Source organism: Melitaea cinxia, chromosome 10, assembly GCF_905220565.1.
Source record: "Melitaea cinxia chromosome 10, ilMelCinx1.1, whole genome shotgun sequence".
Taxonomy (NCBI): domain Eukaryota; kingdom Metazoa; phylum Arthropoda; class Insecta; order Lepidoptera; family Nymphalidae; genus Melitaea; species Melitaea cinxia.
In genome coordinates, this window is record NC_059403.1 from 3,556,543 (window position 1) to 3,577,961 (window position 21,419).

The 21,419-nt window shown below is 32.3% G+C and overlaps 3 protein-coding genes across 4 annotated transcripts; 1 reads left to right on the top strand and 2 right to left on the bottom strand.

The window, feature by feature from the left end:
- Positions 1-476: 476 nt before the first annotated feature.
- LOC123656863 (small subunit processome component 20 homolog) lies at positions 477-14,239 on the bottom strand. The gene is made up of 14 exons (XM_045592475.1): positions 14,055-14,239; positions 13,635-13,921; positions 12,838-13,171; positions 11,392-12,618; positions 7,673-11,148; positions 7,203-7,367; positions 6,038-7,085; positions 5,097-5,323; positions 4,436-4,601; positions 3,699-3,881; positions 2,697-3,239; positions 2,208-2,387; positions 1,521-1,778; positions 477-803 (listed from the first exon to the last, which is right to left on the bottom strand). Exons 1-14 carry the CDS (start codon positions 14,097-14,099, stop codon positions 615-617), a joined length of 8,328 nt encoding a protein of 2,775 aa, XP_045448431.1. The 5' UTR covers positions 14,100-14,239; the 3' UTR covers positions 477-614.
- A 1,513-nt stretch (positions 14,240-15,752) lies between these two features.
- LOC123656865 (hydroxyacylglutathione hydrolase, mitochondrial) lies at positions 15,753-19,598 on the top strand. 2 transcript variants are annotated; one of them, XM_045592478.1, is made up of 5 exons: positions 15,753-16,020; positions 16,156-16,384; positions 17,093-17,319; positions 17,913-18,145; positions 19,087-19,598. In XM_045592478.1, exons 1-5 carry the CDS (start codon positions 15,951-15,953, stop codon positions 19,228-19,230), a joined length of 903 nt encoding a protein of 300 aa, XP_045448434.1. In that variant the 5' UTR covers positions 15,753-15,950; the 3' UTR covers positions 19,231-19,598. The 2 variants fall into 2 exon arrangements, with proteins under 2 accessions (XP_045448434.1, XP_045448435.1); XM_045592479.1 differs by having other exon boundaries at positions 15,755-15,902.
- LOC123656866 (HMG1/2-like protein) lies at positions 19,318-21,291 on the bottom strand. The gene is made up of 4 exons (XM_045592480.1): positions 21,069-21,291; positions 20,754-20,994; positions 19,914-20,093; positions 19,318-19,485 (listed from the first exon to the last, which is right to left on the bottom strand). Exons 1-4 carry the CDS (start codon positions 21,218-21,220, stop codon positions 19,408-19,410), a joined length of 651 nt encoding a protein of 216 aa, XP_045448436.1. The 5' UTR covers positions 21,221-21,291; the 3' UTR covers positions 19,318-19,407.
- Between the last annotated feature and the right edge of the window lie 128 nt (positions 21,292-21,419).

Below are 21,419 nucleotides of genomic sequence, written 5' to 3' on the forward strand. Positions count from 1 at the left end.
ATTTGCAAATTTTTTAAGGTGTTATATCAAAAGCTTTGAAGTGCGCAATATTTAACAAGGGGAGGACATAACATTGGCAAGTTCCTTTGGAATGAGGCTTACGATTAGGTTGTTTGGCCTTTGGAACAAGAGTTGACTTACATTTCTATAAATAAATGACTTGATTGTAACATACAAAGCTTTACATACTAAAAGAAGTGCTATAGTCTCGTTCTAAAGCGAATTTCCCAAGTCATGCCGTCCCTTTAAGTGATAATAATTAACGAAATGCTTAAATGCACCCTGAAAGCATTGTTTATATTGTGATGTATAGTTTATTTAAATAAACATTGTTAGTTATGTTAAATAATTTTCTAATGCATAAAGCAATATTATTTTGTTTTAATGTGTTTCATTTATACCTAAGAAATAGCACACAGAAATTTTCAGCATTTATTCTATTTTTAATTTCAGAGGGGAAAATAAAACATAATATCTAAACATTAAATACATATATATTTTTTACACATTACAAAATGTGGAAACTTATTAACTTATATGTACAAGATAAAAATACATTTTGTAATTTAAAAAAGTTTGCATAATATAACTAAACAGATTATAAATTAAATTCTTCACTCCCCATTATCGTTTAACAACTCGTCCTCTATGTCAATATCTTCCGCCTTACGTTTCTTAGCTCTCGGCCTCTTTCCGTGTAACATTTCTAATTTAATTTTCTTTGCCTGTTTCTTCTTTTCGCGCAAATGGAGTTTTCTCTTTGCTGCCTTTTCTGGATTGTTGACCTTCTCTTGTAGCAGCAACTGGCATTAGACAAATATACAAATATATTTATTTTGTGTATAATATTATAAAAACATGTAGAATAATATTGTAATATTAATAATAGTAGTAGTATCAATAATATATTTTTATTGTCATTAAAAGATACAACAAAACCTATTAACATTGGCACTAAGTTCGGCTCAAATAAATACAAAAAAAAACTTAGTTATATATAAGAGAATAATAGAAATACAATATTATAAGTATTATAAAATTTAAAGTATTATGATCAACTGATCGATATTTCCTTTTTGTAATCAATAAAATAGATCAAAATATATAAATTACAATAGACTATTCACTGAAAAATAACAATCAAACAGTCAAAAACACAGTTTGAAAGCTATTATATAAAATAAGTAACAAAACTAATAACGCGCTTCTTTAGAAACTGCTTCAACATTACAACGGATTTCTTTGTAAGCTGTGGAGGTTGTTACACGTTTTATTTGAAACTTTATTCAAATACATCAAAATAGACATTAAGCTTTTCATTAAAGGCCTATCCATCCAATTGATTTCGGAGGGCGGGCTTATGCGTAAATGCATTTTCCGGTGTTAAAAAAAAGGGTCGACAACGCGCTAGAAATGCTCCGACTGTCGCAAGTGTCTACAAGCTACAATATCCGCTTACCATAAGGCGGACCGTACGATTGTTTACCACCTTTAGCAAAAAAATAATAATAAGAACTCACCTTTTTCCTTTCCGCTCTTTTAATATTCAGCTTAGTCTGAGCATCAGCCGCCATCTTGCTGTACTCAATATCACCTATTTTTCTTCTTAATTTCTTGCCCAATCTTCCCGCCAATTGTTTCGCAGGTGTAGCCGCCATACCTTCACCGGTCGAAAGTTCTCGAACGATCGGCGGTAGTAATACATCGATTACTGTTAGTAATTCTTGAGGAGATAAAGAACTGATGACGTGTAACCACATTGTGAATATGGCGGATCTCTGTAAAAATTCTATGTTAAGTATACTGCGCACATTGGATCAAAATAATATAAATTAAACATGAAAACTGTGTGGCTACGGCATTAAAGAATATAGCCACCCCCTCTCTTCTCGTGGGTGTCGTAAGAGGCGACTAAGGGATAAGACAGTTCCACTACCACCTTGGAACTTATAAAGCCGACCGATGGCGGGATAACCATCCAACTGCTGGCTTTGAAATACACAGGCCGAAGACGGACAGCAGCGTCTTCGGTGCGACAAAGTCAGTACTGCGGTCACCAACCCGCCTGCCCAGCGTGGTGACTATGGGCAAGATACATAATTTCACGCCATTTTTGGCGCGAACTTGTGAAGACCTATGTCCAGCAGTGGACTGCAATAGGCTGTAGTGATGATCTTTCATGTTATTTTTAACAAATTTGTACTTACAATGTTCATACAATTAGGTGCTTTGACCACTTCGACGTTAACAGCCTTCCGCAATTTGAACAGTATCCATCTTATATTGACTTTCGATTCCTCAGTATCTTCCGATTGAGATTTTTTCGAAATTTTGAATCTCGGCATTTCGTTCACTAATTTTAATATACGGAATAACACGTCTGTCACCTTGAGAAAAATTAAATAAAATTATTAAATTATCTGATAATCTACCTAAGGAGATAAACAAAAAAGTTTTGAATGTAATGAAAATGTTTTTATAGTAAAAACGAACTACTTAATATTATTTCAAACAGATTAAAAAAAAAAACAAAAAAATGTAAATTAGACATTGGTCCTTCAAACCAATTTACTACACCAAACAAAGTTAAGTCTTCATATGCAATAGGATAAGATAACAACATACTTATGTATAATTAAAACTGAATTTTAAAGTAGAAGTAATTAAAAAAAAATGTCTAAATTTCGGCTACAAACCTGATCTGCCATATCTTGAGATACATTTGGCGTGTACTGTGCGCATAAATCTAGTACAAGACTTTTTATACAATTCTCAGTATCATCAAAAATGAAGCCTCTTTCACACTCATTTTCTTTCGAAATCTCGTTTAGCTCTTCAACATTTATCGCTGACAAAATTGTACCCAAAATTTTAACCGCTCTCAACCTCACCCAAGAATGAGGGTAGGCCAACAACGCTTTACATTGCTCCGCTATTTCATCATAATCGCTCGAAAATTTCTTATTATTCATACTCGCCGGGCAATGTATTGTGATCGTATCGATTAAGTTCAACATTTGTATCAAGCAATGGTCGCGTTCTTTTTGTTTCTCATCGTCGTCTTTGCCGCTTTCATCTAGTTTTATTTTAACGAATCGACCTTCTGTAATGTTGTTGCTTAGTAAAAGTATTTTACCGCTAATTGTTGAAAGTACGCTGCTTAAGCGACTTTGGAATTTGTCTTCCTCGACGTTAACGAAACGAATACACAGTTGAGCTGCTAGTTCAAAATGTATAGGCTGTAAATTGTTAAATAGAAAAAAATTAGTTTGTCATAAACTTAAACATCACTGAGAAATAATTTTAATATATGCAAAAAAGGCAATGTGATGTTCGAGCAATCACAGATCATATAGGAATCCAAATATAAATACAGAAGTGCTTGAAATATTTTCAAAACTATAGTAATTTTAGGAGCATAAAAAACACCGGCGGTCGTGAAATAACATTCCCGCTCGCTCGTACACTTTCGGTCCGGGTGACTGTTTTTGTGAGTCAGGCATGGCGACATGCCTCGAAGCTAGCTATACTCTCGTTAAGCTATCGGTCCCAATCGTAATCATTGACACCTGATATCGATCGTTACCCAGTGAAACCGCGTGATGGATTAAGCTTTCCTTCCTTTTCCATCTCTTTCCCAGCCGACCCTTTGCCTACATAGAGAAAGAGGCCTATGCCCAATCAAAAAATATGTATACCTGAGTGTCTTTAAAGAAAGCGAGCACTAATTCAAATAGTTTGTTCCTCTCGATAGCCGGAAACTTCTTCAGCATAGATTCGATACAACCAGCGGCGGCCTGACGACACTCCGGGGCACTATCGTTTAGCATACACGCACCCAGAGACAGAAAAATGTAGTCGCCGTGGCTTTTTAGTTGATCCTGGAACAAACAGACCATTTATTATCATCATTGAGGTAGAGCACAACTGGATATAATCATCAAAATCGCTCAAGCTTACTTAGTTGGTCCTCGGTCATTACAATAGCTTGAATCTTGCATAATCAAGAATAGATGAGAGAAGAAAGTTTGCAAAGATAATTTTCGTAGGGATTGATAGAACGGATTTAAGGCGACATAACGAACTGAGTTTTTAAAGTTTTTTTGCTAATTGCTTTTAAACTAAGGTAGAGCATAGAAAGATATATCCTTCTCAAGATTTTCAGCTGCCAGTCTGGAGAATTACCTCGATCTTACAGAAGATCATATAAATAACACTGCTTTCAAGAAATGTTGCGTTCCTGTGGTGAGTAAGGTGGCCAGAGCTTCTGGGAAAGCTCGGGTAGGGTTGGCAACGCGCTTGGATGCTTCTGGTGTTGCGGTCATCTATAAGTAAGTAACTGTTTACCATCAGGTGAGCCGCATAATTCTTTGCTGACCTAGTTGTATAAAACAAGTACTTACCACATTAAGTTAATACCACAATAAGTACTTACCACATTAAGTTTAACGATGATCATGTCTAAAAACTTCAAAGAGGACTCTCTGCCGTGTTGAAGCTCGTAGTTAAGTTGTGTTATAAAGAATTGTATGTACTTCTCCAATCGTTTACCGGGCGTGTAATGAGTTAGGTAGCTAACGAATATTCCACGCGCCTCTTCTCTGTAAACAAATATTAATTTTTTAGCTCATTTCACCACTTTCTGATAAATTATATATTATATAATTATCTCGTACATAAGTTACTGATAGGCTTTATCAGCAGGATATAATAATTTATTGCACAGGTTACGAATAGAAATATCAAACAAATAAATATTGTGGTTTGATGACGAAAAAGAACAAAAAATTTTGGCCATCTAAATTTGTTTATTGAAGGCAGTGCCTAAAATATAATGTAACATATTAAGTATATAACTTGTCACATATATCACATAATGATATGTCATCTTACGTCATTTAATGATTATAATGATTTCTGTGTTGCATTATTTTAGATTTGTATCAGCTTTGTAAGCCAGTAAAATTGTAAGTTATATTTTGACCTAGCCTTTCAATCTTCCAATATTCAGACAACGTTTTCACACCCATAATACATCAAACAAAAAAATATTTATTGATTGAAACACTAGAACAGTAATCGTAAATGTCACTTACCTCGACCTAGCTGATTCGCTTAGGATGCATATTTTGGACACTTTTTGCATAACTTCATGCAATTCAGGCGACACTAGCTTCGCTTCTAATATTGCTTTTAATAATGAAAACGAATTGGATTGACGTTCATCATTTTGGCAGTCTTCTTCAGCGTAGAGTAGGAGCGTTTTTAACTGTTCTGCTTCTAGCGTGAAATATTTCACGTTCCTAACAAGTACTGTTACAGCCTATAAGCAATAAATATAATATATTAAAAGGCATATAATTAACAAAAATTGTTGTATTTTTATTTATTAAGACGTTATTCTAAGAGCCTGTTTCATTAGTTTTGGATAGTTTATCCTGCACATAAGTTTCAAATAGACTTTAACAACAGGAGGTAGAATAGGCCATTAAAACCTGTTTCGACTAAATTAAGAAACGTCAACTTCTAATTCCACAATTTGCGTATAGAAATTCAATTACAATTTGCGTTTCGACTAGCCCGTTGGCGCAGTTTGTAGTGGTTCTGCTTTCTGTTCCGCAGGTTGTGGATTCGATTCCCGCCTGAGTCTGAGTGAAATATATGTATTTATATATTAATATATGTATTATTTCTATGTATATTAAAAATAGTTATAACAGTCGGCTGTTACCTGTAACACAAGCATTAAGTTGCTTATCATAGGAACAGACCATGTGTGTATGTTATGAGACATTTATTTATAGAAATATGACATAAATATAGTGGAAATCGATGTTAAAAAATAATATATCGAAAACTATAATCCGTTCTATATCGTCATCTCACAAATAGCGTTACCAAGAACCGGTGAAACAGGCTCGAAGCATTTTATCATGCGTTGGTCTATTTAAAAAAAAATTGGATAATCAGTATACAAAATTATTAGGCATAAATATATTTCATGAACCATTATAACAAAAAAAAAAGTTTAAATTACCTTAAATGCGTTTCGAACTAAATGGTAATTGTCGTTTTGTTTGCTTATTTCAAACGTTGCATACTTGTGTAGTATCGAAAAGATCGTCTTAACAATGTCTTTAGCCATTTCTTCTAGAGTTGGTGTACTAACTCTTATAGTCCACAATGTCGCTATACATTTCATAGCCACCGTCGTTACCTTGACATGGTCGCTTTTCAACGCATCGACCAGAAGAGGTATCAAAGGATCGACAAATGCCTTACAATCTACTCGTGGAATTTTTTCCCTTTTAAGTATCACATACAAAATATTCAAACTAAATTCGATGATAACATGGGCGTTTGTTTTAGAAGACGTCTTTACATGTCTCGCTTGAAATTCTTTATTGCGTTTCGGTATTTCAGGTACTATGAAACAGTCTAGTTTAGCTCTTAACATTTTTTCCCTTTGAGCCTCTGTTAGTTCACGCTTGGGAGCGCTTAGAACAAATTCCGGTATACTTTCTGAAGCGAGACCGTGCAGAAAGACAAAAAGAGATTCAACTTCTATAAACTTGTTTGTCACTAAGCCACTTGTTATATGCATTAATGCTTCTTGAACTTTAACCACGATTTTCTTTGAATGATGCTTTTGCAACACTTCTTTGAAAGGTAAAAGGAGATTTATTAGACATTTTTCAGTAATATTCTGTGCTACAATCAAGAGGGTGACATAACTTTTCTTGCTCGGTTTCGCTTCTGGGGTTTTATAGTGGAGTTTATCTACTTCTTTCTCTTCTGACAGAGATCCAAATAAGTCATTGGTACAAACATCTAGTATATAATCAAGATTTTGGTCTATATTTCCAGGTTTAAAGTCAGATTTTAAGGCATCTAAGACAGTATGGATTGTAGCAACTAGTACGTGAACTTGGAACCCGCGTGTAAGTAAAAGCGTTAAATGCTCTAATAACACGCCCAAGTACTCTGTTCCGACTGTTAACATTATCTTCTTTACAATATCTCTTGCCGTTATTCTCACTTGCTTTAAGGGTGATTTTAAAAAGGAACATAATTTGATGATAATCCTAAAAAATAAAACTATATTAACTACTGACATTTTATTCAAAAAACAAATTAAATCAAAAATTATGAAAAACTCATACAAATTTTTCTAGCCTTATATTTTGTAATTTAAAACTTACCCAGGTAGTTGAGACCTTAATATATCCCCCGGTAATCTTTGGAGGAGTTTCACTAATGCTAAAGCTATGGGAACTCTTAACATGTCTTCCTCTAAGCGTACCATTCCTGTACGACGTCTATTTAACTTGTGAGACTCTTCATGTTCAGTTAATTTGCCAATTGCCCTAAAACACACAAAACATAATAGAACATTGATTTTATTAGCTTAACCTTGATTCGAGTCGATTGGGTGAAGAAACGTCCAACCTACAAAAATGCGAATACTGAGTTACAGTGGTAAATCTCAAAAAATAATCGGTAAAATCAAAAATTATAAATACTGAAAAATCAGCTTGGTATTGATCAAATATACTTTAAGGCTTTTGGATTTCTAAGAGAGAGATATATAAATATAGAAAGAGAAAAAGCATTAAAAAAAATCTAATTTTTCTTTCTTGTCATACTTCTAAATTTAATAAAAGTGTCTTACCTATTCAATTGGGGTAGTAATCCCGCAGATAAAGATTTAATTATTCTATTAGCAACTGAAGGTGATACAATTGTAATTCTTTCAAATGCTGGTTCGTTGTCTACTTCTTTGTTAGTTTGGGTTTCCTCATCTTTTTCCTCTCCCGTTAGTAAATCCGTTTCTAATTCTTCTAATCTCTCAGTCGTCTTATTATTTGCTTCATTTTCATCAATTTCATTTTCAGAATCGTCTTCTTCATTTTTACTTTCATCATCTTTCTCTTTATTACTTTCATCAAGTTTCTCATCGAGCTTTTTAGTTTTTGTTAATCCAGTGATATTATTAGTTTTTATGCTAACAGTCAATGATTTCGGTAATTCTAAATTTTTAACTTTAGAGAAGTCGAAATGGAATGCGTCTAGTATACCGATTAATATACGTGTGAGTTGTTTTTGGTGTTCTGTTGAATGTCTCATTTTGTTCAAATACAATTTTAGTATGACTTCATAATGATACCATGGCAACAGTCTGCAACAAGTTGCAATGACTTCAATGCACGCGTCTATAAGTGAATTTTTATCACTGTATTTATCATCACAAATATAAATTGAAGCCAAAGGTAATATAAAGTTAGTAAGTGTTCGAGGTGTAGGGCATTTGATCATCTTTTTGGCTACTTTGCTAAATTTCAGTAGTGCTCTTACACGTCTATGTAGCTGAAGGTGACAAGAATTATCGAAGAAATCAACTTCTCTATCTTCTTTGTTTGTTAATGGAGCCAAATCCGACAAAACTACATCAGCATCTGGACATTCTCGTACCAATTCTCCCAGTAACATTATACTTTCATTGTGTAATATGTCATTTTTGCTATCTCTTATACCAGTTGATATGAGAGAGAGAACTGTGTCTCGAACTAAAAATTGTCCGTCGTGAGTCGAACGGTATTTGGATAATAATTTGGGAAGAATCTTTTTGAGACACAAGCCAGCAGTGTCACGTAGTCCTATGTCTTTCTCGGTACGTATGAAGAAAAAACAATTGTTAACAATTAAAATTGTAAGATCGACATCAATTTCCTCCGATTCTAACATTCGATATATAAGTTTATAAGCGTCAAGTCGCCGATCAAAGTCTGGTTGTTCTATCCATCTTTTATTAAAAGCATTCATTTCTGTGATAACGTGCGCCATTTTAGACAATTTATCTTTATCAACAGTTGCACTCTCTGCAATTGAAGTCAGCAATTTAATAAGAAGTTTTCTAACTTCTACTGGTCCCACTTTATTAAACAAGACTGCAATATTTTTAATATATTGTTGAGGATTTGAGCTATGTCCAAGTAAATTAATAATGGTATTGACAGCATGTTCCATATTTTCTTCAGCCATATTCATACAAACTTTTTTCACTAATATAGGCAGTAGGAGATTCAGTAACTCATCACACATTTCAGGAGTGGTGACCATTTCTGTTACTCTTGACAAAATTAAAAGGTCTCTCTTATTAACCGTGTTAGATTTAGCTGAATTAGCAATTCGCCTCTTCATAACCTCTAAAATACTCGGCAAATGGGGAATCAAAATTTTGCTACCGAAATTCATGTCAAGTTTATCATCTCCAACTACTTTTAATGTAGAAAATGATTCTATACTAGGAATATCTTTTTCTTCTTCATCTTCTGTCAAGGTTAACAGTTTTTCAATCATATCCAAAACAAAATTGACAACTCCAGGATTTGTCTTTGGTGCTAGCAAAAGTTTGAAAATCGCAGGTAGTGGACTCAATAAGGAACCATCTTCAGAGCATGTTATTAACAATACATAATATCTAGGATTTTGACACCAAATATTAAATAGTTTTAATAATACTGTTGGACTATGGATACCTTCAATATGCAGACGTGTAACAAGAGGCCAAACCAAAGTTTCAAATATAACAAACAACTCATCATTTGTCCAAACATATTTTTCAAATTGATCAAACAATTTTCCTAATATACTTATAGTCATTGACCGGAGATGCTTCATAACTTTAATATAACTAACATGAACTTTATCAGTATTTTGAAGGACACCTGATAGATTTGAAGAAACTGCAAAGAATATTTTTAAGAAGTCTGACAATAATGTATCCTTCATATAACCTCCAAAATACTCTCGTACAACATCAAACAGATTTAAAATGCTTTGTATTTTTCCAGGACTTATGACAGATTTTAGGTCTAATTTATTTGTTATATCCGTATATATTTCTCTTGGTTTCATAGTCATGTATTGCTTCAACTGAGAGAATGCCATTTCTATGAACATTTTCAGCTCATTTTCACTACAACCACTTATGTATCTCATTACTAAAGCTCTTCGAGCTTGTCCTCCTCCTTTTTTATCAGCGCCTAACTTTGATGTCATTTTACCATAAAGTATTCTCAGTACAATTGGTATAACATCTTTTCTATGCTCTGGTTGGATGGCTTGTGAATCTTCAGTTATTTTAAACTGTGTCATTTCATCTTTAAATTTATTTTCATCAACTAAATTCTGCAAATTAGTTTTGTATGGTAATAAACTTTTATTTTTATAATTAAGAACACAATCTAAAGCAAACTTCTGAAGCCCTGGATTTTTATGTTTCAAAAATTCCATATATAATTCCCAAAATTCTGGTTCCTTATGTAGAGCTCTGGGATTTTTAAAGTGCGCCAAAACTTGCATTACATTTATCAAAGTTTTAAAAACTATTTTGCCTGATACTGAGTCTTTGAAATCATGTTCTGGAATTTCTACAATAGTATCTTCTTCTGCATTTATTTCATTATCATCTGCTTCCATTTTTGTTTTATCATATGCCTCTATATTGATTCTAAGTGTATTCACAGAAGCATTATTCTTATATTCATCTTCTATAAAATTTAGAAACAAATTAACTACATCTCTATTTTTAGCTTCACAAACTTGTATACAATTTGTCATTATTTTCAAAATTAAATTTCTGTAATTATGCAAATCTGGTCTTTCGGGTATACAGTTGTGATCTGCATACAGTTGTTTTAGAATATCATTACCAGTTACAATGTCGTCTTCAAATTGAAAAACTTTTAAATTCATTTTAGCATTTTCAAATGATGATTCTAATGCTTTATAAAATGTAGGCCAAAAATCTTCAGCACTTAATGCATTACCATAACCAGCTATAAATTCTCCTACTGGCTCCCATAATAATTTAAAATTAATGTACAAAACGCCTAACATATAATTTAAGGCAAATAGATGAAATTCTGTCTTTTTTGCCAGTTCATATTGTGAAGTATTAAATGTCATTTTTTGTAAAATATTCAACTGTGCCCTGTATTCTTGTATAGAAGATGGTGTAGACTCAACAGTAAAACAGTTACTAAAAATAGAAAATCTTTCAGTTTCGCCTCCTACTTGGACTGTTTTGTTCAATTCTTCAATATTTTCAAATAATTTATAAATATGCGTAGTTAAAAGACGTACCTAAAAATTATTTTTTTTTAATTAATATTATACATAATACATCATTTCATCAATATCATCATTTCAGCCTCTAGCAGTCAACTGCTGGACACGGGCCTCCACAACTTCGTGCCAAAAATGGCGCGACCTCATCTGTGTTGCCCATAATCACCATACTGGGCAGGCGGGTTGGTGACTATTAATATTATATATAAAACATAAAAAATTATATTATTATATTGAACATATTAAGCCAATACTTACGATGTGAAAAGGAGATGATATGTTTATCCTCAAATATGAGTCCACTAATGACAAAAATGGGTATGTCAAACCATTTTCTTGTTCGTATGCAGTTAAATATAGATCAACTACATGCAATGCTACTAAATAATTAGGATCTGAAGCACAAGGCAACAAAATAGGTAGCAGAGTATCAATATCACATATTTCCTTTATTTTCTTGCAATTTGATATATGAATGGAGCATTCTAATGTTGTTGCTAACAGGAACATAATTTTTCTTGCACATTTTGACAAAGCAGTTGTGTCACAGTGGAATTTATTTATCTCTTGTTGTTCATCAAGATTGTAGCTAGTTAATACTTTTAGAAGTTGTGATATCAGACCACTCAACATTTTAATACAAATTTCAACATCGAGGTTTTCTATATGTGGTAGGCAAAACAATACATTTACCAATTTATTAGGATTTTCAACTATATTTTCAAGATCCTCATTTAAAACAGTATTAATGTAATCCATCAGCTGAGGCAAGCCTTTCCCAAAGTTAATAGGATATTTAATCCACTCAAATAGTTTTAAGCCGTTCATAGAAACTGGAGACTTGGTAAGGCAGATTTTTGCGAGTGTCGCTACCGCATCATTATCAAAGTTTGACTGGATTACGAATTTTACAAACGCGGGTAAAATATGTACATCGAATTGTGAATAATTGACAATACTTTCCACAAAATTTATAAGAATATTTGGAAACGGCAGAGGGAGCAGTACTTTCACTAAAATTCCAGCATGTTCCTGGGACAGAGAAATATTGGATGAAAGGAGCATTAAGGCTCCAAGCTGGGAACATACTTCCAGAACTTTCTCTGATGATTGCTCACAAATAACTTTTACTAGAAGAAGTGTAAATTGTTGTGGGTTTGTCAAATACTTTCCATTCATGTGTTCTATTACTTGACCCGCTAATCTTAGAATATATTCTAAAGCTGCATTGTCGTCATTTTCTTTTAAAATGTCTTCAGTAAACTTATGTATACAGGACCAGAAAATGTTGAATTCTTTAGGTGATATGCCTTGTAGACAATCTTCAAATGTCTGTGTCAATACTCTGAACAGAATGTCTTGATGTGCCTTTTTGTTTTTAAGGTGTTCAAGTAACAGTGGTAAGAAATTTTCAATGCAACTGTGAAATTTGTTGCCAACACCTCTCAATATTTCAAAGAATAGATGTCCACAGCCTGCAATGGACTACAAAATAATAATTTATTATAAATAGGTATAGGTATATGTTTATATTAAAGTTTGAAAAATACCCAATATGAGAGGATAGTTTAATAGCAATTATAGAAATAATCAAAAGACATATCATGACTGTATTTACATGGTTACAGATTAGTACGAGCTATTGTGTAATTTAGGATGATTGTATAAAAAATGTTTATAAAACATAATTAAATTATTACTTACATTATCATTTTTCTCCAAGTAATTAAGAATGAGTTCAATAAACTTCTTTTTATCCTTTATATCTCTAGCCACAAATGCAAAGCTTTCGGCTGCAAAATTATTTATATATTGTGGTTGAGATTCACTCAACAGAGGTATGATTCTTACAATTATCACTCCTATATCCTTTTTCAAGTATGGTTTCAAAGTCTTAAACAAAAACGCTAAGCATACTAATGTCCATTCCAGTCTCTCTGCATCTTTTGTGTTTAATAATTTTATTAGTATGTCTAGGAATTTAGGAAAATGTGGATAGAAGTCACTGCGTAAATCTTTCGCTAATGATACTAAAATCCTGAAAAAAAATTGTACAACTCACTTAATTAGAGATTACTTATTAAGATTATTTACCAGTAACTGTTACACTAAGAATACATCTCTTAAAATTGTGTTAAGATTGAACTAAGTGTACCTACAATCATTTAAGGACCAAAATTATGAAATATATTATCCATCATAAACATTGCATGTAAATAGTAGTAATAATAAAGAAACTACTTAAGTGAGACGAGTGAAGCTAACTTAGAGCTTGCCTACAAAAAGAGTTTAAGCCAAATGTGGTATTTCAGAAGAATGGCTTTAGAAAATATAGTCCTGTCCAGATATGACATTAAAGAAATAATATATTTCAACTTTTTTAAATATACAAATGCAAGTTACGACATAATAACAGACGTATTTCTAGTTTTTACTACATTTTTGGATAACGTTATTTTAAATAACATGAAGAAACAAAAAAAATAGACAAATAAACTTACTCGAGTAATGGTTGTAAGCACAATTGATCTTCCAATTTCAAATATTCTTCTAGGAGACACAGCACTTCATCCTTTTTGTGAATTAGTTGCGGAACAGTCACAATACCAAACACATCTTTTTTAAATTTTTTAAACTTTTCAGTCAGGTTAAGACCATGCCATTTTTGCAAGGCTAAGTGAAAATGTGTCTCGTTTTCACCCGGCTGGCTTGAATAAGCATGTTCAATGTGATACAAGGCAGCATGTCTTATATCTATTGAATTTATGCGCTCAGCAAAAGGTACAAACTGAAAAATATATATATTTTTATTATATATTGATCGCAATAGATTATGAAGTAGATAATAAGAAAATTTAGAAATAAAACACTTAAGATAAAATGCAATAACCTTTAAAACACAATATTTTAAAATAACTTACGCGAAAGGTATTTGTTGTTTTATGCTTTACAGGTTTGTTTTTCATGTTTGTGTTTTACTAATTATAAATAACTTGTATCATAGTAATTTAACATTTATCATATAAAAAAACTTATTGTTTTTTAATAGCACTAAAGTGCATTTCGACAGCAACACACGTGTGTTTGACACATTAGACATGACGATCTGAAATCGATTAAGTGAAAAATCGATTCATCGGACGTAATAAATCGATTTTAAATAAATATGTTATACTGAATCGATTCAATGAATCGATATTACACCCTTGAAAATCGACATTCGATTTTTTTTCTGTTTCGGTAAAAACCATTAAAATTATTTACCACTAGCTGAGCCGGCGAACTTCGTATCGCCTAACACAAACTTTATCGTATGGTATTAAAGTTCAAATTGACTTTTAAGTATTATCACAAATCTTTTGTATGGGAGTATAGAAAAGTGTTGTTTTTAGACTTTTTCAGGAAATTTAAAAATTTTTTTTAGAATTTTTCTGTCCGTAAGAACCATCCTCGTACTTCAAGGAATATTTTAAAAAAAGAATTAGCGAAATCGGTCCAACCGTTCTCGAGTTTTGCGCTTAGCAACACATTCAGCGACTCATTTTTATATTATAGATTATCTGAATGTACTCGTCATATTACAGTGTTGCTGGTTAAACGGCTATTTACTCAAAAATTCGCGAAATAGTATTCCTTGTATCCACTTTCTCAGTTCATTCACTATCTACTCTTCATATTTTCTCTTTCTATTTGCCATCACTCACTGGCCTCGGTACTGTTTGGTTTGATGAGTTTGGTTTTCAAGAATTTTGTATATCTGTAGATGAAGAAAAGAAATAAATTATCCTCAAGTAGTGTTTGATATGTGTTCCTGTGGTGAGTAAGGCCAGCAACGCCCTTGTAATCCTACTGTTGCAAGCTTTCATTGGCTATGATAATCACTTATTATCAGGACCATAATCTTATGTAGTATTTAAAAAATTAGTAATACTAAACTATACTAATAGTATAAATAGAAAAAGATTTGTATATGCAAACCGTAGGCAAATTCTCGAGCACAGCCTCAAAATGGCGATCCATAATAGGGATGCGAACGTTATTGAGGATGTGCTCGCGAAGCTGGCGGCGGGCACTGTTTTAGAAAAATGAGTGGCCGTCGACAATGCGGTAAATTAACATTGTAGAGTTACACATGTAATGTATAAAGCATGTAGTGTGTTTTAATATAGTAATGTAGTAAATATAGTAAAGCATGTAGTAAAAAAAAATACACCATAGTCGTAAATAATTATTTTAATTATTAACCTACATAAATAATTTATGATAAATATATATGTATATATAGGTAATTTGAAGCTTGCAATGTTGAAAATAATACGCCTAAATGCTTTCAAAATCAAAATGTAAATAAAAAAGGCATGGGCACTTAAGAGCCTATGCATGTTAAAACTTATATTTAAAAAAAAACACAAATAAATCACAGTTTTCATTAAATTATAACTCATAATACACTATATAAACACTTACATAATAACTCATTATGTAAGTGTTATTTTTTTTTGCATTTTCTAGAAACTTTAGTTCTGCAAATCTATTAGACGCAGTCATAGACAGTACCTTCCCAAGCTCCACGGTATTGGTACCGAACTACCTACATAATAAATCTGTGCTGTGACCTTCACGTAGAGAATAGGCAACATACTCCAATGTCAAATATGTCAGAGAGTAGTAGGTAAATGTTTTATCTCAGCCTAACCGCTTAAAAGAAAGTAAACGCGAACATTTTCTTCAATTTATTTAATCAGCAATCGCCTTTAGCTTCTAAAAAGGTATTCTAAGGCGTGTGTTTTTTTTATTTAACTTTTTTGTTTCTTTCAATGCTTCCTAGATTAGTAAATGCATTGCCATTTGGGCTATCTCAAAGAATAACAAAACTTTATTTTCAAGGTGAGTTAAATTTACTTATTAAATTGACCGGAAGCATAATATACAAATATTTCAGTAATAAATTTTCAGTATATACTGTTTATTGGGCTTATTATGGAGAGTAATTCAAATATATTTTGTTGATTTTCTTAACAGCTTTAGTGTGGAATCAACGCGGTACACATAGTGAACAAAGTAGTCAAGATTTTAAAGCAATGGACGTGAAAATTCTGCCGGCTTTGCAAGATAACTACATGTACTTAATAGTAGACAAAGAAACCAAAGAAGCTGCAATTGTAGATCCAGTCGAACCTAAGACTGTATTAAAAGCTGTTGATGAACATGGAGTCAAGTTAACTACGATTCTAACAACGCATCATCACTGGTAATTTAGTTGTTTTTAAGTGTCCCACTGTAATATGAATATTTTTGTGGTTATTACTAAATATATTTTGTGAATTAATTTACTGCAGACTAAAATTGTAAACCAGCACCAAATTTACGTTTGTTGGTCTTATTTGTATTATGTGCAACCCCACAATTACACTAAATTGTATAAATCTAATTTAAGTATATTTCCTAACACTTATTAGTCAAATTACTTAACTAAACTTGTAAATGTACATAAGTTACACCTGATCAAAGTAGGTAAGACTGATTACCTTATAAAAAACATACTTAGTAAGAAAATTTTTATTTATCTACACTAGTAGTTTTCGACCTTTTAATGATAAGGGACCATATTTTGATAAAAGTCTGTTTTGCCACAGACCACTAGCTGATTGGGAGTAAAATCTGAAGTACTTGCTTAGTAAAACTATAGAAATTTTCATAGGTAATATATGATAATATTTGCCTTTTCTATAAAACTTTACAAATGGAAATAGAAACATAAATAATGAGCAAACCGAAAGAGCAAATGGGCCTAGTGAGACTCATCCACTTTGTATCTGGTTTCGCTAACCACTTTAGGGTGCTCTCTGAGACCACGGGTTAAGAACCAATGCTCTACATACACACTACATATCTACTATCTACACACTACATACATATTAATTGCAATTTTGAAATGAAATTGACTTATTTTTTGTAGGGATCATGCAGGAGGTAATGAAGATTTGGTAAAACTACATCCGGGCTTAGAAGTGTATGGCGGAGATGATCGTATCACTGCCCTGACTAAGAAAGCTGAACACAATACTAAGTTTAACATTGGGAAACTAAATATTCAATGTCTATTCACACCATGTCATACTTCTGGACATATTTGCTATTACGTGACTGCACCTGACGACAATAACGACTCTGCAGTGTTTACTGGTGAGAAATACAATTTATTGTGACGACAGAAATTTTGGTCATTGATTCATGAATAGAGGAGACAATTTATTATTAACTAGCTGTGTGCGCGACTTCGTCCGCGTGGAATTTAACAAAATAATTATTGTTCAGTTTGTAGAGCTATAAAATAAAAAAATAAAATCTAAAATGAAAGTAGCCTAAGTTACTCCTTATTACATCAGCTATCTGCCTGTGAAAGTACCGTCAAAATCGGTCCAGCCGTTTCAGAGATTAGCCGGAACAAACAGACGGACAGACAAAAATTATAAAAAATGTTATGGTATATGTACTGTGTATACATACATATGAATGTAGTTAAAAGCGGTTATTTTAATATTACAAACAGACACTCCAATTTTATTTTTTTGTATAGATGAGGATGTACAATATGCTCCAAAATAATTTAATTGGTTCTTTTTCTTACCGACCTCACCTTAATATTTATTTAAAATTTTTGTAATGATTTCGTTATTTTAGAATATTAATTTATTACCCAAAGTTCATTAAATATTGTAATTTTTTTTAATATCAGTATAAAAGCATATCATAATGAAAAATATAATTCCTTTCAGGTGATACATTATTTTTGGGTGGATGTGGGAGATTTTTTGAAGGTACCGCTGAACAAATGCACAAAGCACTTATTGAAGTTCTTGGCCAGCTTCCAGACAGCACAAAAGTTTTCTGTGGTCACGAATACAGCCTTCAGAATTTGAAATTTGCAGCTCACGTCGAACCGGATAATGAGGAGATCAGAAAGAAAATTACCTGGTCTCAAAGCATGAGAGAAAAAAACATGCCAACAGTATGTATTATTTATTTTTAATTATTGACTTACACACTATTATTATTATCATTTTAGGAATAAATTATTAGAGAGTAACCTTGCGAAGTTTATATCACTGAAAAGAAAAGAGATATATATCATTTTGATCTTAGGATATATATCACTCATTTAGCTCTTCAGCTCATTTAGCTCAGTGAAGTAATTTTATAATGCAACCAAAATGCAACCTAATATTGGCAACAAAAAATACTTTTTAGCTTGTTCAAAGCAAGAAGATTGAGTCTATGACTTTGTGAAATATGAATCAAAAAGACAGAGCCATAGCTATATTGTTATTGCTATTGTTCTGGGCTTGGTTTTCTTTAGACACAAAGGTGGTCCATTATGCGTGAAAAGAGGGCTGACTAGTTTAGCCATCCCAGCTCCTTCCAGAAACTCAGAAGCCTCCTGGGGCGTTCACAGGCTACTCGGGGCGTTCTTATTTCCCTTAGAATGGTTGCCCGGTGTGTGGCCACTCCCTCGCATTCCAGGATCACGTGGTCATCTGTTTCTTCAGAGCCAGCTAACTATCTCTCTGTTTCGCATGATAAGCACCATCGTCCGATCAAGTGGCTCACTAGCTCAATCTCGTTTACTCTCACTCAGTACGTCAGTATCTCGAAAATGAATCATAAACCTAGTGAGCTGGAGATAAATTTGAAACACAAGTGAGCTGATGAGAGACTTACTCACTTGAAAAGATATGTTTCATTTGTATCATTCACTCATGAGTTACGTTACCCAAGTCTACTAGAGAACTAGTATTTAATGAAACTCAACAGGTTCCACAAGGAAAATTTTAAATATTTAATTTTTTAAGTAGTATTTATGATTTCTTTTTTATGTTATGTTTTAAATTATATTTGGTCAAAATTTACTTTACTGTTATTAACTAAAAGTCACTTATTTTCATATTACAGGTGCCTTCGACAATATCTGAAGAAAAACTGTACAATCCATTTATGAGAGTCACAGAGTCATCGGTAATGAAACATGCAAAAAAGAATGATGCCATTGAAACTATGAGAGCCATTCGCTTAGAGAAAGATAACTTTAGAGGTTAACAAAAATGAAAGTTGATTTTTTCATTTTTTCTAATATATATACTATTGTTAAAAATTATATGCTTGTTTATAATAAATAAAAAAAACTTTTAATATATAAAAATCTATATTTATAACTTAATATTAAAGCTGATGATCACAAAGGAATTAATTGCTACTGTTTATCGACTGTAACTGTCATTGTTCTTTCTTAATGTAAGCTGACATTTCCTCTGCATATTTTTCCTTTGATCTTTCGAACATTGCAACATATACCTGCAATATAATAGTAATAAGTATTTTACTATACATAGATTTTAGAAGCTTGTAAAATGGAAATAGCTTAGTGTTAAGATTTTTTATTAAATAAAAACCAGTTTTTTATGAAATAAACATCTTGAATACATTTTTATAAGATAACTATACTACACAAGACAACACAATAATATATTACAAATTATAGACCTAAATCTCCACACAAATCAGTCTATAGCTAAAGATGGAATTAAAGATGGCTTTGTTCTTTTTTGATTATTATGTAGTAAATCGTAATAAATATAATAGTTATTGGACATTTAGAATAATATTAAAGAAACTCTTACAGACAACCCTAAGAAACTCTTATAGAAAAAAATATTGATAACACAAAGCAACTAGGTAAACTAAACAAATACCTTCAAAATTAGAAATACTTTTGTAATTACCCTTTTCTCCTCATTTGTCAAAGCTCTCCACCGTGATGCAAGCTGCCGAGTGACTTCTTGTTTTGATGGTTCGGAGCCCATTTCAGTTGTAGTTTCAGCCACAACTACTGGCCTTTGTTCTTGGCAAAATTGGAAAAAAGCATTGCAAGGTTTCTTTGGAGCGTTTGGGTCTCTTTCAGGCTAAAAATAAAATTATGGTTAAATATTAGAAGAAATAATCAGTTGTCAATTTAAAATGAACTTCTATATATAATATAATTTTAATGAAATCAGCAAGACCTTAGCAACACTAAATAGTCACTGAATTGCACTGTATTTTTCCCTAGAGACATACACTTGAGCTTTATTTTCTACTAGCGACCCAATGCTGATACTAAATATACTACAGAATGCCTTTATTTATAGTGTGAAGCTAGCTTATAGCATGGTTATTAACATAATAACAACAATATTCAAATATGCGTCGTTAGATTACACTTTGTTACAGAATGCGTTGAAGAAATAAAGGTTCACTGCTCGTTCCCCGTAGGTGATAGCGTGATATTATGTAGCCTATATGTTGACCCGACTTCTTAATAATATTCGTGCCAAATTTGAAGTAAATCCATGCAGTACTTTTTGATTTTATTCCGGATATACATACAGACAAACAGACAAAAATTCTAAAAACTATATTTTAGCTTCGGTATCTATTGTAGATCACACCCCAAGTATTCTTTAAAAAATTATTCAATGTACAGTTTTGACTTTCCTACCATTTTATTATATGTATAGATGAAGTAATACATTTTAAGCTTAACAGATGAGAGTTTATAGAAAGTTGTTTTTGTTTGTTCTTACTTTATCTGCTTTACTTTTGCGTTTGGTTGCTGGTTTCTTAGCTCCAGTATTTTGTTTGTCTACTTGTTTGGCTGCAGTCTGTGTTTTGGCTCCAGCACGTGGAGCACGAGCCGTAACCTCGGGTTTTACTTCTACTTCAAAAGAAGCCGTTCTAAACGGATCACCGTGTTTATCTAGACGTTCTATCAATAGCTTTATATCTTTTTTGTACCGCTTCGTTATTTTTTTCACTTCGTGTATTCTGAAATAACTGTAAAATGTATTTCGGTCGACTACAACAAATACATAAACAGAGTTTCTTAATTAGAAACAAACCTATTTACAATTCTTTCATTATCCTGCTGCAACACTTCACATCGCTCTAATAACAACTGATATTTTCTCCTATAAATTTCTTCTTCTGATGGTAAACTAACCATATCATCAGAGTCGTCAGAAATATTCGAGCTAAGTTGCTGGACTGTCATTTTAATTTATTTCACGGCCTCAAAGTTCAACACAGCTAAATATCTTTTTATTTAGTTGTCGGCTGTCATTTAGTTGTTGTTGTTTTAAAATTTATCCCCAATAGGGAAAGGCAAAGGACTATAATCCATACAGCCTAGTCTGAATTTGTAAGTTTCGTTCTGATATATCAAAAGGCCGGAGCCAAGTCTGAAGTAACTT

Coding starts and splice junctions, on each gene's coding strand:
- LOC123656863 (XM_045592475.1), bottom strand. CDS start 14,099: ATGAAAAACAAACCTGTAAAGCATAAAACAACAAATACCTTTCGC. Junction 4,602..5,096: donor AGCGAATCAGCTAGGTCGAG/GTAAGTGACATT, acceptor ATTTGTTTACAG/AGAAGAGGCGCGTGGAATAT. Junction 3,240..3,698: donor CTTTCTTTAAAGACACTCAG/GTATACATATTT, acceptor AACAATTTACAG/CCTATACATTTTGAACTAGC.
- LOC123656865 (XM_045592478.1), top strand. CDS start 15,951: ATGCTTCCTAGATTAGTAAATGCATTGCCATTTGGGCTATCTCAAAGA. Junction 17,320..17,912: donor CGACTCTGCAGTGTTTACTG/GTGAGAAATACA, acceptor AATTCCTTTCAG/GTGATACATTATTTTTGGGT. Junction 18,146..19,086: donor GAGAAAAAAACATGCCAACA/GTATGTATTATT, acceptor TTCATATTACAG/GTGCCTTCGACAATATCTGA.
- LOC123656866 (XM_045592480.1), bottom strand. CDS start 21,220: ATGACAGTCCAGCAACTTAGCTCGAATATTTCTGACGACTCTGATGAT. Junction 20,995..21,068: donor AATGAAAGAATTGTAAATAG/GTTTGTTTCTAA, acceptor CAGTTATTTCAG/AATACACGAAGTGAAAAAAA. Junction 20,094..20,753: donor GCAAAAGTAAAGCAGATAAA/GTAAGAACAAAC, acceptor TTTTATTTTTAG/CCTGAAAGAGACCCAAACGC.